Source organism: Stenella coeruleoalba, assembly GCF_951394435.1.
Source record: "Stenella coeruleoalba genome assembly, chromosome: 7".
Classification (NCBI taxonomy): domain Eukaryota; kingdom Metazoa; phylum Chordata; class Mammalia; order Artiodactyla; family Delphinidae; genus Stenella; species Stenella coeruleoalba.
The window spans coordinates 103,243,167-103,258,566 of NC_137153.1; the positions used below are offsets into that span (position 1 = coordinate 103,243,167).

The 15,400-nt window shown below is 57.2% G+C and overlaps 1 protein-coding gene across 3 annotated transcripts in view; it reads left to right on the top strand.

Annotated features, from left to right (window-relative positions):
• The first annotated feature begins 847 nt into the window (after positions 1-847).
• Positions 848-15,400, top strand: part of COL27A1 (collagen type XXVII alpha 1 chain) — a 143,756-nt gene continuing 129,203 nt past the window's right edge. For all 3 annotated transcript variants that reach the window (XM_079926902.1, XM_079926904.1, XM_079926903.1), the window contains exons 1-3: positions 848-1,553; positions 7,962-8,032; positions 12,193-13,925. In XM_079926902.1, the coding sequence (XP_079783028.1) occupies positions 1,492-1,553; positions 7,962-8,032; positions 12,193-13,925 (1,866 nt within the window). In that variant the 5' untranslated portion in view covers positions 848-1,491. The remainder of the gene's footprint in view (positions 1,554-7,961; positions 8,033-12,192; positions 13,926-15,400) is intronic.

The following is a 15,400-nucleotide window of genomic DNA, read 5'->3' on the forward strand; positions in this document are numbered from 1 at the left end:
CTAGCGGAAACCTGTGTGCAAGTGGGGGTAGCGCGCGTGAGTGTGTGCACTTGGGCTGTTACGTGTGCACGTGAAGATGTGTATGAGAGGTGTGCACGCGGGTGTGTGCGCTGGGAGGATCTGGCTAGGCTAAACTAGTATGCATTTGTGCGCGTGTAAGCACTCATGTGCATGCGTCTGCGTGTGTGGAGTCCGGGTGTGCGCCAGAGTCCAGACACCCCAGGGTGTGTTTGTGTGAGCCCAGGAGGAGTGCGTGGCTGTGCCTGCATGTGAGTGAGTGTGAGTGTGTGTCTGAGTTTGGAGCAAGTGTAGATATGTGTGGGAATGTGTGTATGCACCAGGGAACAAGTCGTGGAAGTGGAGGCGGAGGGGGATTCTGATGCCAGGGCTCGAACTGGGGTTGTGGGTGTGCGAATTTGCCAGGTGTTTGTGGCGGCATCAAGGTGTGCAGTTCTGCGCTCCCTAGTGGGATCTGAGGGAGCCTTTGGTCTACTCTGGGGTGAGGAGGTAGGTTAAGCTCCCATTTCTTACTGCGTGGAGAGGAGGGAGAGAGGTGACCAACATTGAACAAACGCACCCACTACGTGCCCAGGAAAGTCTGTCCTCCAGGGCGCCCTGAATCTGGGAGGAAAATAGGTGTGTGTATGTGTGTGGTAGAACACTGGTTGTTGTTTTCATGAGAGTCTGGACACTAAGTCCTAGTCCCAGATCTGTCCCTGGAACTCCGGGTTCCTTTCAGCAATAGTATCTGTCCCTTTCCCCCTCTATCTTTGCCCCCAGCTCGGGGACCCCCAGTCTCACGATCTAGAGGTCCCGAATCTCCGAACTGTGGTCATCCTGCTGTACAGTCTTGGCCAACTCTTTCCTCTCTGTGAATCTCAGTTTCCCCATCTTTACAGGGGGGGCTGGGGGCGTGGAGTGTCTCAGCGGGACAGTCGTGGGCCCGCGGAGGCTGTGTCCCCGGCTGCGGCCGGCAGGGGGCAGCAGGGGGCAGCAGAGGGCGGCCCGGCGCGGGGAGGAGAGAAGGTGGAGAGCCACCGCGGGCCGAGACTTTAAATCGCCTTCATTTCCCCCAAATCCTTCCTTTTCCTCTCCTCCCCCAGGCCGGCGGGGAGGCAGCTTCCACCGCCCTCCGCGCGCCCTCGCCCGGCCTTGCTCTGCCTCCGGGGACCGCCAGCAGCCCGCCTCCAAAAGTTTGAATTTTGTTTTTTTTCCCCTGCTTCTTCTTCCTTTTCGGTGGAAGCAGAGAAGAGCGAGGCAGGGGCGAGCGCGGCGCCGGGACTCCTGGGACCATGGGCCTGGCGCGGGCGCCCGCGGAGCCCCGGCCGCGCTGCCTGCCTGCTCGGGCGCCCCTGGGAGCGGGGCTGCGCTGGGGGCGTGGGGGCCGAGCGCTCTGAGCCCGCCTGGCGCGGCGGGGCGGGGGGCTGGCGGCCCCATGGGGCGCGCCCACACTTGCCCCCCGGGCTCGGGAGCATGAAGTAGGGGCCCGCCATGGGAGCGGGATCGGCGCGGGGGGCCCGAGGCACAGCGGCGGCGGCGGCGGCGCGCGGGAGGTGAGTACCGGCTCGGGGACGCCCCCTCCCCAGCTTCTTGCGGCTCCGGAGGCGGGGGTTCCCCGCCGCGCGGGACGCTTCCAGCGGAACGTCAGCTTCCTGCTCCTTCCTTCACCCCTGCGAGGCGGGCCGCCAAGGGTTAAAGCGGGCAGCGCCCCCGGCCCGGCGAGGGTTGGCGAGAGCGCTGCCCGCCCTTCCCTGCCTGGCGCGGCTGCCCGATCGCCTTGGGTCGGGGGCCGAGCTGGGGAGGGTCCCATGCAGAGCCAGCCCCGGGAATCGGGATTGGGGGGTGGGGGTGGCGCCTGGAGCGGCGGGCGGGCGCGGGGGGGGCGGAAGGGGGCTTTTTGGATGCTTGGGGGAGGGGGGGATCTCCATTTCTGACTGTCTCGGTGTGTTCCAGTGTCCGTGTCCACAGGTCCCGAGCCTGTAAGTCTCCGTTTCTGTCGGTTCTCGGGAAACTTGTCTGCAAATTTCTAGGGCTGCGGGTCTCGGCTTCTGCTGCTGTCTCAGTGTCTGTGTGTCTTTGCACGTCCCCTGTTTCTGGAAATCTCCGCATGTGTGTCAGTCTGTTTGGGTCTGTGTGTCTCAGTGCTTCCCTGCTTGGGGAGGGGCGGGCGGTGGTCCTCAATGCCTGTCCTGCGTGTGAGAGAGGAAAAAGTGAGAGCCAGCATGTCAGGGCATAAAGGGCCCTGGGAGATGACTAATTCGAACCCCTCGTTGCACAGATGTGAGACTCAGGGCCAGAGAGGGGCAGGGAATCTCCAAGGAGGGGCTGGGACCCAGAGGCTCTGATTCCCAGCCTGTGGAGTAGGAGTTGTAAAGGAGTGAGCATGTGCCGGAGGGAGTCACCGCGTGTGGGTGTGTGTGGCAGTGGGCAGGATGGGAGCAGCCCCTCAGGGCCCTGTGGACTGTGGCTCCTGCTTACGGCCCAGAGAAGCGCAGAACTTGCTCCCTGTCCGTCCTGCCCCCAGGACCGGAGGACATTCCCAAGACGCTGGTCAGGGCTGTAGCTCCGCCCTTGGCCACCATGCCCTGCCCCCTCTGCGCTGGAATCAGGGGGGTGATGCCTCCCCCTCTCTTTCCCATGTCTTGGAAAAAGTGGGCTGGCTGAGATTCCCCCGCCCCTCACCGCCACACACACACACACACACACACACACACACACACACACACACACACACACAGCACCAGTAAGCACACTGCTGACTCATTTTCTCCAGAAGACCCTGTGCCAGGGCAGATGCCAGCGGTTGGGTAGAAAAGTGGTACCAGGCAAGCGCCCCACAGTGGGGCCCAAGCTTTAGGCAAGTGGGCAGTGACACTGCGGCCCAGCCCCTGCCTCCCCAACCACTGCAGTGCCCCAAACCCTGCGCCCTCTGGCCCGCTGCGTGCCTCCTAGCTTTGCTCCCAGCCCAGCTTCCATGACACCGTTAGGGAGCATCCCTGGCCTCTCTTTCCTTCCCCTTCCTCCCTGTACTCAGAACACTCCTCCTCCCTCGTGCTTCCATAAGCCTGCCATCCGCAAGGCTCAGCTCAACAGCCATCAGCAGCCCTGATGCCGCACTGGAGGGGGCTTGCCTTCCAAATGTGACCCACGGTCTGTCCCTCCCCGAGCACACTCCGCCCATTACTTTATTGGCATAGGCTCTTCCTCCCTCTCTGTGTTCAGGGACCCTCTGGATACCCCACAACCTGCCTGGCACACGAAAATGCCATTTCAGTTGATGGCGGAAATGGAAGCAAAACATAAACTCACACCCACGGGCAGAGAGGGTACTTCAGTCAAGCCGTGCGAATCCTGCCTCTGCCCTGTGAGCTGGGGCAGGCACCTTGTCTTTCTGCTTCTCCTTTTTCTCATCCCCCCAAACGGGCATCCTCATTCCCAGCCAGAAGGGTGTTTGTGAGTATTAGTGGGCCTGTGCTTGTAAAAGGCTTTTAGGACGGGGCCTGGCATGTAGTAAGTGCTCAATAAATGGCAGCTGTTACTTATATATCATTATTCACTTCATCTTGAATGGATGTGGGAAACAACTGGAAAATTCTGGGCCGCATCCTATCCAGACAGATGCCCTGTCTGTGTTCCCATGGACGAGGTGTAAGGTGTGAAGAAAGCCTGGGCGTGGCTGTCTGGGCACGTGGGGCCTGGCCAATCCATGGAGGCAGGTGGGACAGGTTTGTCCCCCTTCTGTTTCCTGTGGTCCTCTGGCTGCATCCTTCCCAGCTTACTCCATGGGGTAACAGCTAAGCCCAGAGACCACGGGGCTGCTTTCCTTGTGTTTCTGTGCCCTGGGTCTCAGCTCTGAGCTCACAGTGGATGTTCAAATTGTGTGGGTCTCTGAGCGCCTGTATGTTCTCAGGTAACAAGGAAAGAGGAAAAACCATGCACACCAGCTGCAGGCTCTGGCTGGCCTCGTGGTCCAGGAGTAACCACGCTAGGTGCATTGGCAGAGGGCTTTTTGCAGGAGAAAGGGACACCTGGGTTCCCTTCTTGGAGGGCCGTGTGGCCAGGCTGTGTCCTCAAGGTCAGGCTCCCTAACTCGTGGCTCCCGTTTCGGCCGCCTTCTGCCGTCTCTGGCCGCTGAGCTCTGGTCTTCCCGACATTCTGGAGCCCTGGCTTCGCCCAGCCAAGGCCCACGAGTCAGCGGTGAAAACAGAAGTCTGGAAGAACAAAGCTCTGAGCCAGTGCAGGCACTAAACGTTATTAGCAGTAGCCTAAACAGGATTGGAACGGGAGCAAATGAATCGGCAGGGCCTCCCTCTGGGAGCCAACTTTCCAGGCCTGGAGCTTACTTAGATGGCTGTTGGCTCCCCAGGCTGCATCTCTGTTCCTGTTGGTGAAGGCTGGGACTCTGGTGTCTGGCAAGTAGGAAGTCCCTGTAAGTCTCCGATTTCTTCTCCACGGGAGACGAGTCAAGCGAAAAGGACTGTCTTCTAGGTGGTGGAGTCAGATGATGTGGGTCACTGACATTGCTGTGTGGCTTTGGGCAAGTCACTTCCCCTCTCTGGGCCTCAGTGGCCCATCTCTATAAAGAGGGGCTGGGACTAGAGTCTGGCCTCTATACTCCCGTGCTATACTTCGGCAGTTTCTGGGTCAGGTGCACACAGAATCCAGGTCTGAGAGGGTCAGTTGCATTTGTTGAGGTGAATGAAAGGGAGACAAATATTTTTGTAATAGGCCTTTTCAGGGCCGAAATTCTCGAGTCAGAAACCGCGGTGTTAGGAAGCTTAATTGAAGAGAAGATTCCGATCCCATCTCCCCTGTGAGTCTTCTTTCTCCCGACCTTTAGGGATGACAGATATTGCCCCCAATACGTCCTCTTATTCTCTAGAGGGTGGTCACCTTGGCATAACCCCAGCAGGAAAAACTGACCGAGAAGGATGTGCGTCGTTCTTGCACCTTCTCCTCTCCACCTGGCCTCTCTTCATCAGCTTGGGGAGCGTCCTAAGAAGGGTGGATGTGACGACACAGGGAGAGACTCAAGGAGTGAGAGCTGGTGCCTGGAAAGGGCTGGGAAGAGAGGAGACCGGAAGGAAATGGAACAGAGACTAGTAAGGTTGCAGGAACACTGGAGAGCTAGGGGCGGTGTCTTCTGAGGAGGCGTTCTCAGGAAAAATGAGTTCCCTGGTCCTCAAGTTCAGGCACTGCTGATCGACGGAAAGTGCAGTGAATTTCCTTATCGCAGACTTCTCCGAGCCTTTGCTATGCAGCTGTGCTTTGGAACTACCAAGACTGGGATGTAGGAGATGGCTCTTCCCCACTACATCTGGCCCCAGTTTCCTGAGTAGCTACTTGGCGGGTGTGGGAAATAGTACTGAAGAGCTGTGTCCCCAGAGTCTTCCCATGGTGACCTTGAGGAAGCACCTACCGTCCCTAGGCCTCAGTTTTTGTCAAATCAAACAAAGCTGCCTATTACTGTTCATCACAGCTGATGTGTCTGCCAATTTGCTTCAAGCGGGCAGGTCATGCCAGAAGGGTCAGCCTCTACCCTTCTCCCGAGACAAGACCAGGGCCGCTAGGCACTGACCTTTAGTGATTGCTAGTGATGCGCTGGAGGTGAGGCCCATGGAGGCAGGGAGGACAGGCCTTGTGTAAAAGGCATTCTCACAGCAGTGGCAGCAGATTGGAGAGGATGAGGAGGGAGCAAGGATTATCTAGAAGCATCCCTGGAAAATGTCAGAGGTGGGGTGGGCCTGCTGGAGTTAAAGCTTTGGGAAGATACTTTGTGAAGTCCAGAGTCCTGTAATACCAGGTAACATTCATTCCTTCTGCAAAAATACTCTGAACACTTACTACATGCCTGCCAGGTGCTGGGAAAACAAGAGTGAACAAGACAGATGTGGTCCCTGCCCTGCAGGGACTTGGGCTAGAAAGGGAAACAGAGAAATAGACAATGACCATACATGGGATACCTGGTGACGTATGTGCGGCAGGTTCTGGGAAATGACACCAAGGCTAGAATCTAACACATGAGTGGAAACTGACCAGGCAAAAGAGTAGTGTCTAGAGCACTTCAGATTAGCATGTGCAAAGGCCCAGAAGCGGGAGAAGGCTTTCAAGGGACCGTCAGCGTCTGAGTGCTGTTTGAGCTAGTTCACCTTACGCTCTAACTCTCAATTGAACAACGCTTAAACAATGAGGGGAGTTATTACCTCCCATATCAAGAGGCCCAAAGGAAAAGCAGTAATAGGGTTGGCCAATTCAGCATCTCAAGTGTCATCAGACACCCACTGTTTTTCCATGCTGTCGTCCTCACATGCTCGTGCGCCTTGTTACCCCATGTGCACAAAATGGCTGCAGCAGCAGGTCCTCACTCAACAACATGCACAGGCCAGAGGAAAACCTTTTCCATGTCCCTTTGAAATTCTTTCTTAGAGGCCCTGACAGGCATCCCTCACACCTCATTGGCCACATTTGGGTCACATATGCACGCCTAAGCCAGTCATTAGCATGGCAGATTCCCAGAGTGGGCTTAGACGTATCCAGATTCATCCAGTATCCTCTGAAGTTCAGGTCTCCCTGAACTAGCAGAAAGGGGGGTGGCTGTGGGAACCATCAGTGTCTTCCACAGTGTCCAGGTCAGGATTACCATCGATCCTAATTGCAATTAAATTGGAGTACTTGGTATTAAATCAGAGGGTGTTTTCCAAGGCTCCCAGGGAGCTGGGAAGAACCCGGGACTCCAGACATCCACCCTGGCAGATGGGTTTCCTGGATTACGTGATTCCCCAGAAGCACATCATCCTAGGCTTTCTCTTGGAAATGGATCCTGGGCCCACGTGTCCCAGCCTTTGCCCTCACCACCCGCCTGTCGGGGCTCTCTCTGCCTGCATCCTAGCTGGCCGACTCTGGCCACGTGCCGCCCTCCCCTTTGCCTGCCTCGGGATCAGATGCCCTGGTGGCTTCGGGTGTCGCCAGTGGCTGCTCCCACAGGAAGGTGAGATCGGATCACTGCCTCTGCCCATCTTGGCAGGATCCCCTGAGCAGAGCATTAACCCTTCCGGGCCCCAGAGTGCAGGGACAGCAGGGTTGGTCTAAGAATAAGAAGCACTTTGGTGGCTGGCAACAGGCCGAGCCCTTGACATGCATGAGCTCATTTAATCCTCACGCCTGACTTGCGAGATAGGGAGTGTCAGCCGAGTTGCAGAGGAGGAGACAGGCTCAGGGAGGCGGAGGGACTCATCCAGGGTCATACAGCTGGTAAGCAATGGGGCCAGGTCTGCACCCGTGGGGGCCTGACTCCCCGTCGTCTCCCCTTCTCTCCTTCACTCTCTCCCATTTCCTATCAGCATGAAGCCAGGAGGCAGATTCCTTAGCACACACTGGTCCTGGCTAAGGGGTCTTCTCCCGCCCTCCGCCGTGAGTCGAGATTGACTTCTCATCTTTCCTGCCCTTTGCAAAGTTTACCCGTCATCTAAGCAGAGCAGCCTGGTCTTCCCACTGACCTTTCAGCCCTGGCTCTGCTGCCCGCTGGGCCTCAAGATCTTGAGGCCACAGGACAGATGGAGAGACTGAGGCCCAGAGACGGGGTGCGGCAGGGGCTGTTCCCTCATTGCCCAGTGAGTCAGCGGCAGATTTTGAGCTGGACCCTGGGTCTCCTGACGGCCCAGGGCAGGGCTTCCTGCCTACTAGTTTCCGCCCGGTGACCTTGGTTTATTGATCTGTGGAAAGCGAGGTTGTATTCGTACTGTGTAAGCAGGTCCTACCCCAAGAGGCTGTGCCTGGACCCCCGGGAGCGTGGGCTGGTCCGACAGAGCCCTGAAGCCTGTGCCTCGCTTCCTGCCTCCCCTGGGCGGGACTGGGGTGGGACTGGGGCTGGGTGATCCACTCCCAACTCCCTGGCTGGACCTGGACCTGGACGTGAGAGGTGGAAGCTGATGTCACATCTGCTTGTGTCTCCTGGTCTCTAGGGGGTTTCTCTTCACCTGGATCTTAGTCTCCCTTGCCTGTCACCTGGCTTCCACCCAAGGAGCTCCTGAAGGTAATTCTCTCTTCTCTTTGTCCAGGGGGAGACAAAGGAGGACAGAAGGGATCTGAGAACGCAGGGGTAGGAGACATCAGTTCCCCTAATTGGAACTCAGTGCCTCGACTTTCTCATCAGTAGAATGGAGCCAGTCATTGGCAAATTTCTCTCTGGGCTTGAGAGAATCATGTTGGATGTTTTGTGAAGGGTAGAAAGGGCTCAGTGCAGAAATGTGGACAGGTGATGCTTTTGTTCCTCTCCAGGGCAGAATGTAAGTTACTTTGGGTCAGTAAGCTGCAGTTGTCCCTCTGTCCAATGGGTACCCCCAAGAAGTGCTGACCAGAGGCACGAAGGCCACCGCCATCACTGCCCACGCCTGTGATCCGCCCTCCCCTTCCCGTGAGATGCCGGCCGCTCTTTCCAGCTGTCCCTGAGGAGCTGTCCAGAGGGCCCAGGCAGCGGGAGGCTGGCTACACCACTGCCCACGGAAACTGACGTCTCCCACATCTGTTTGTCAAGCGGCCACAATGCCACTTAAAATAGCAGCCCCTCCCCCTCCTCCACGCCCGCCCAGCACGGGCAGGCGGCCGGGCACTCCCAGAGCCCCTGTGGCCTGACCTGGCCACCGGGCAGGGATTGGGCCCCTGGAAGGGGAGGGCTGTGCCCGGAAGAGACTCCTGCTGCCCAGCAACATTTTGTGCAAATGTCATATTTTCCGAGCTTGCTCTTTCCCCCACAGAGTAGGTGAACAGCTGTCCAGAGTCCTGAGTCAGGCACTAGGGGGGTGGTGAGGAGAGGCTGGAGCAGTGTGGAGCCCGGTTTACGTAATAAAGGGATCTTGCTGTGGCCAGCTGGCCGGGTCCCTCCATCTTGGTTTTGGGCTGAATTCATTCCCCTGTGCCCCAGCTCCTCTCCCCTGATGGGATTCTGGATGTGTCTCCACCCTGCCTTCCAACCAGTCTAGGGGCTCCAGCGCAGGATAGGATAGCGTAGTGACGAAGGAAGGACAAAGACCCGGGGGCCAGCTGGGCCTTTTATTATAAGCTGTGTGACCTTGGGCAAGTTACTATCGCTCAGTTTTCTGACCCTCCTCTGTAAAATGGGGATAATCAACAGTACCCGCTGTATAAATGATTGAGAGAATAGAGAGAGAGAACCCATGTAAAGCACATAGTAAGTGCTCAATAAATGTTAGTTCTTCTTCTTATTGTTAATTATATACTACCTGACAAGTTTGGGCAAGAGCGGCCCTTCTCTATCCCCGTGGAGCCCACAGTGGTCAGAGGCTCCCAGAGGCTTAGCAGTGACCACCTCTGTCAGTTCCAGGTAGCAGAGTTGGGGACTTGGCCCCTGAGCTGCAGGTAGTGTGCAGGGGAGGCCTGGAGACTGCCTGGTGTCAGCTTAAAAACCCACGTGGAGGGCTTCCCTGGTGGCGCAGTGGTTAAGAATCCTCCTGCCAATGCAGGGGACACGTGTTTGAGCCCTGGTCCGGGAAGATCCCACATGCCGCGGAGCGACTAAGCCCTTGCGCCACAGCTACTGAGCCTGCGCTCTAGAGCCCGTGAGCCACAACTACTGAGCCCATGCGCCACAGCTACTGAAGCCCGCGTGCCCTAGAGCCCATGCTCCGCAGCAAGAGAAGCCACCGCAATGAGAAGCCCGCGCACCACAACTAAGAGTAGCCCCCGCTCGCCACAACTAGAGAAAGCCCGTGTGCAGCAACGAAGACCCAATGCAGCAAAAAAAAACAAAAACAAAAACAAAACCCATCTGGAGAGGATGATAAGGGAAACCTCCTCGGTGCCACCTGGCCCGGCCGGTTGTCATCTTCCCTGAGGGAGCGCAAGCGGCTGTAAGTTGCAGGGTGCAGGGAGAGATGTGTGCAGGCCTGAGAGCCTCTCAGGGGCTGCCGAGGTGGGACAGGGAGCAGTGACTTTCTGTCATTACAAGTGGCTCCTCCCTTTTAAGTTGTTTATAGTGAGAAGTATCTTACGATAGTAAGAGGCTTTCAGTGATTAAACGTATAAAGTATGCTACTACTCACAGTCCTTAAACAGTGTGGTTTATTTTACCTTAGGACTTGGGGACAGACAGGTGGGAGAAAGGAGAAATTTGAAGGGAAGTGAAGGCCCTCGGGTCCTAGGGAAGAATAAGAGTCTTCAAGCCAACGTGAAACAGCAGCCCACAGCTACGGAGTTCTTAGAACATTCTTAGCACTTTGTGGCCACCTCCAGGTCTGGTTTCCCTTGTCTTTCAGGCAGGGGAACTGAGGCCTGGGGGGCAGGAATAGACTTGGCCAGAGGTACCTGATGCAGGGGTGGGTGAGGATAGATAATAAGGAAGACCTCCGTTTCATCTCCCAACACCTCGATGAGGTAGGCACTCTTTGCAGCCTCGTTTTACAGCAGAGAGAACTGAGGCTCAGGGTCTGGACTCACAGGTGGTCTTGTCTGGCTCTGAAGTCCAGCCTTCTGACTCCAGAGCCTGCTACCATTATGCTGCCATGTTACCAGCACTCGGGTTCTCAGCTTTTTCCAGCCCATTTCTCTCTCTGTCCATCCACCTGTCCATCTCACAGTGGTTGACCTAGGGTCTACTAAGAGCTGGTTGCATTCAGCCCCGTGCACCCCCCTCTTGCTCCAGGCGATGAGGGAGAGAGCATTCCACACTCAGGGGTTAGGATGCTGAGCTCAGAGGTGGGGGCCTGAGGACCTTTCCCAGAACCCAGTTCCGGAGGCAGCCTCTCCTTTCCTGCTGAGATGGAGCTCCTGAGCAGGCTTCTGCAGACCCTGGCAGCTCAGCCAACTGGGGGAGGTCGAATGACCCGACGAGAGGCAAGGTCAGGAAACCTTTCCTGGAAGCCCTCCTTTTGCTCTGGCAAGCCCAGTCGGCATAATTACCAGGCGGATGTGACCTGGCCAGACCACGGTCCCATGTCCAGACGCTTCGCCAGAGGACAGAGTTTGCAGGGATGCCTTGATTACTTCCTCTGCTCTGTCCAAGGCCACACAGGGAGGAAGGGAGTCATTGGAAATGTCCTCTGCCTTCTGTGTAGACAGCAGCTCCCCCAGTCTGCTCCAGCCTGAGGAGACTTCGGGGGTGGGAAGGAGACTGGGTGAAAACGATGGTGAAACTAGTCAGGTCCCCTGGACAGCCTTCCCAAGCTCTGGTGACATGAACATTCCTGTCGTTCCCTCACTTATGGGCCAGCTTCCTGGAGGATATGGCTTTCAAGGAAGAGAGAAGGGGAAACAAACCATGGTGGGCAGGCTCTTATACCCTTAGTTCTAGCATTTGGTGATTATCATGATGTTTAATATTAATAGCTCCCCTTCAAAAGTGCTTATTTTGTGCCAGGCATTTTTTTCCAAGTGCATTCTCATTTAATCTTCACAACGTCCTTCTGAGTTTGGTATTACTATTACCCCATTTAAAAGATGGGAAAACCGAGGCACTGAAGTCACAAGGCTAGTAAGTCATGGGATTTGAACTCAGGAAGTTTGGCTCCAGAGTCTGTGTTTTTAGCCGCTACAGATGGTCCCTAACTTACGATGTTTCGATTTTATGATTTTTTGAGTTGATGATGGTACAAAAGTGAAACCGTACTTCGAGTTTTTGATTTTGATCCTTCCCCAGGCCAGCGATATGCAGTATGATACTCTCTCTTGTGATGCTGGGCAGCGGCAGCCACAGCTCGCAATCAGCCACGAGACCACGAGGGGAAACAACCAATACACTTAAACCATTCTGAACCAGTACAACCATTCTGTTTCTCGCTTCTAGTATTCAATAAATTATGTGAGATATTCAGCACTTTGTTATAAAGCAGGCTTTGTGTGAGATGATTTAGCCCAACTGTAGGCTAATGTAAGTGTTCCGAGCCTGTTTAAGGTAGGCTGGGCTAAGCCGTGATGTTCCGTAGGTTAGGTGTATTAAATGCATTTTTGACTTAGGATGTTTTCAACTTACCTTGGCTTTATCGGGACGTAACTGTATCATAAGTGGAGGACGGTCTGCATATGCAGGATCACGTAGCCAGACGAGGGATTGCTTCCAACTCTGTGCTGTCAGCCACAGCCATGGGGCAGCAGGTAGCAGTGGGTGGACTGTCCTCACCGTCTGTGCAGCCGGAAGCAGGCCCTGACTGTGTCCTCTCCCCCTCTGCCCTCCCTCTCCAGATGTGGACGTCCTCCAAAAGCTGGGCCTCAGCTGGACGAAGGCAGCGGGCGGCCGGAGCCCCCCGCCCCCAGGGGTCATTCCGTTCCAGTCAGGATTCATCTTTACGCAGCGGGCCCGGCTCCAGGCCCCCACGGCTGCCGTCGTCCCTGCCGCCCTGGGCACAGAGTTGGCACTGGTGCTGAGCCTCTGCTCCCACCGGGTGAACCATGCCTTCCTCTTCGCCGTCCGCAGCCGGAAGCACAAGCTGCAGCTGGGCCTGCAGTTCCTCCCCGGCAAGACAGTCGTCCACCTGGGGCCCCGGCGCTCCGTGGCCTTCGACCTCGACGTGCACGACGGGCACTGGCATCACCTGGCCCTGGAGCTCCGCGGCCGCACCGTCACCCTGGTGACGGCCTGCGGGCAGCACCGGGTGCCTGTCCCGCTGCCGTTCCACAGGGACCCAGCACTTGACCCTGAGGGCGTGTTCCTTTTTGGGAAGATGAGCCCACACGCAGTCCAGTTTGAAGGTGCCCTGTGTCAGTTCAGTATCTACCCCGTGACGCAGGTCGCTCACAATTACTGTACCCACCTGAGAAAGCAGTGTGGACAGGCTGACACGTACCGGCCCCAGCTGGGACCCTTCCTCCCCCGAGGCTCTGGCACACCCCTCACCTTCCAGACCGACCTTGCCCTGCTGGGCCTGGAGAACCTGACCACTGCCACGCCAGCCTGGGCGTCACGGCCAGCAGGCAGGGGGCCCAGGGTGACTGTGATGCCTGCCGTGCCCGCCAAGCCCCTAAGGACTAACAGCACAGGCCCGCACCAGCCCTTCAGGGGTAGAGGCCCAGCCCGGACCCTCCGGCCACCTGCCAGGCTGTCAGCCAGTGAAGGGCTGTCTCCCGTGCCCCCAGCCTCTCCCGCCAGCTCCACCAGGCCTGTCCAGCTACTGCAGAAGAGCACAGCCACCAAAATCCCCAAAAGTCACCCCACCAAGCCTTCGGCCCCTTCTCCTTCGATGGCCCCTGTCAAAAGTCCCCGCCCCACCCGGAAGGCAGCTCCGCCTTCCTTCACAAAGGCAGCGCCCCCAACCAAGAAGCCGGTGCTACCCACCTCCCACCCAGCTCCTGACAGGGTCTCCTGTCCCACAGTGAAGCCTATCCAGAGGAACCCTGTGACGCCCAGACAGCCAGCACCCAGCACCCGGCCCCTACCTCCTGCTGCCAGCTCCTCTAAGAGGTCTTTTCCCCCAGTGGTCCAGGCGGAGGCCAAGACGAGCAGTCATGTCAGTGAGCTAGCCCCTGCCCGCACCAACACGCACACACCTCCCCGACCCCCCGGCCTGCCCCCATCACCTGCCCCCAGTCCTAGGGCTTCCAGGACTGCTCGGCCCCAGGCCACAGCGATGCCTCCCACCCTCGCTCCTGGTTCAGCCCCCACTGGAAGCAAGAAACCCACTGGACCAGAAGCCGCAAAGAAAGTCAGATCCAAGAGCAGCCCCTGGAAGGCCGTCCCTCTCAGACCTGGGAAGGCAGCCAGGGATGTCCCAGTTAACCATCCGACAACTGGGCCGAGCCCCAGGCAGCTGCGGCCCAGCCAGCAGACCACCCCGGCCCCGGTGCTGGCCCCGGCGCCATTCCTGTCCTCCAGCCCCCAGCCCATGAGCACTGGCTCTTCGTTCTTCCACCTGGTGGGACCCACACCTTTCCTGCTGCTGATGGGACCTCCGGGGCCCAAGGGAGACTGTGGTTTACCGGTAAGACTGGGTGGGGTGTGCCTGCTGCCTGGAGCTTGAGCGGGTGACTGGGGCAGGTAGGCAGTTGCTCCTGTTCAGGGCAGAGGAAGTGAAGCAGCTTAGAGCAGGGAGCTGCTTACAGGCAGGGCCTTGACTCCAACCCGGGTCCCCCATGCCTCCACCTCGGCTGTATTCATGACTGCACATCCTGCCCCAGATGTGTGATCCCCTGGGGTGGACTTGGGTCGGGTGGCCCTCTCCAGGTAAGAGCAAACCCTGGGCTTTGGTTAACCCAGGCCCCAAGTCCCTCTTTGCTAGCCTCACTGTAAAGGTTGAGCGGCTTAAGGAAAACCACGAACTGACTGGCCCCAGGTTACGCAGTCCCCAAAGGCCTGAGCCCTGGAACAGGGTTCCTCCAGCTCACCAGCTTGTCTGCGAGTTTCAGGCGAAGGTCGCACACGGGTAGGGCTGAGTGTGTTTTCTTTTGCACGTGCAGCATTATTTAAAAATGTTTAATAAGTTATTAATATTTTTTTAAATGTGAGAGATTTCTTCTAAAAGACTGGGTGACCGGCTTTTCTTGGAAGAGGGAGAGATGCAGTGGCCCGTGGGCTGCGGCTGTGTCAGGGCTGCTGCTTTAGACAGGACAGGCCCCCTCCTGTGTGTGCCTGTCCACACGTCTCCCGCTTGGCCTTCAAATCCAGTCCTTTCATCTTGTTTCTGTTACCTGCCTGGCTCCTGTAGACATTTGATGTGTGGCCCCTGGTAGAGGAGTTCGGGGTGAGGAGGGTCAAGGAAGAGAGAAAGAACCTTCCACGTGCAGGAAACGGTCTCAGGGTCGATGCCTCCGGCATGCCTGGGACTGTCTCCAGGGGCAGCGACCTTTCTGCAGCTGGAGGCCAATTCCTCCGGGTGGGGAATGATAAGATGGAGTTTCCAGAAAGCTCGGGCCTCTGCTCTGTTCTCCTTCCTTGGAGATGACCACCGTGTGGGTTCCTCCTTCCCGGGGCCGGATCGCCCACCAGGCTCCGTGCTTGGGGTTAGGCTCCCCACAATGTGGAGACAGTGGCAGATACTGGGAATTCCCAGGCCTTACAAACACACTTAATGAGTTTTAATAATCATTAGGAATAATATTTATTCAGCCTGTCTCCAAGGGGACCGAGAGCCCGTTTTTATTATAACCATATTGTAGAACTTACGGAAATTGTATGCATTGCTTTGCAATTATGTCAACATTCTGCTCAAGTCCCGTGCTCTGAACTTGGCAGGGTATGGAGTGGGGAGCTGAGCGAAGCAGGAGAAACCCTTTTCACCCCTCCAGGCTACCCAGTCGTACTCGGGCACCAGGTACCTTTGGCCTGTGATAGCTCAGCTTCCCAAGCTGTGGAGGGGTTGGCCTCACTGGCTGTGAGGTCAAAGGGGGTGAAAGGTCCCCCCGCCGAGTGGAGGAGGCCAACCCTGTCCCCCAAGGCTGTGTGTGACGTGGAATGAGG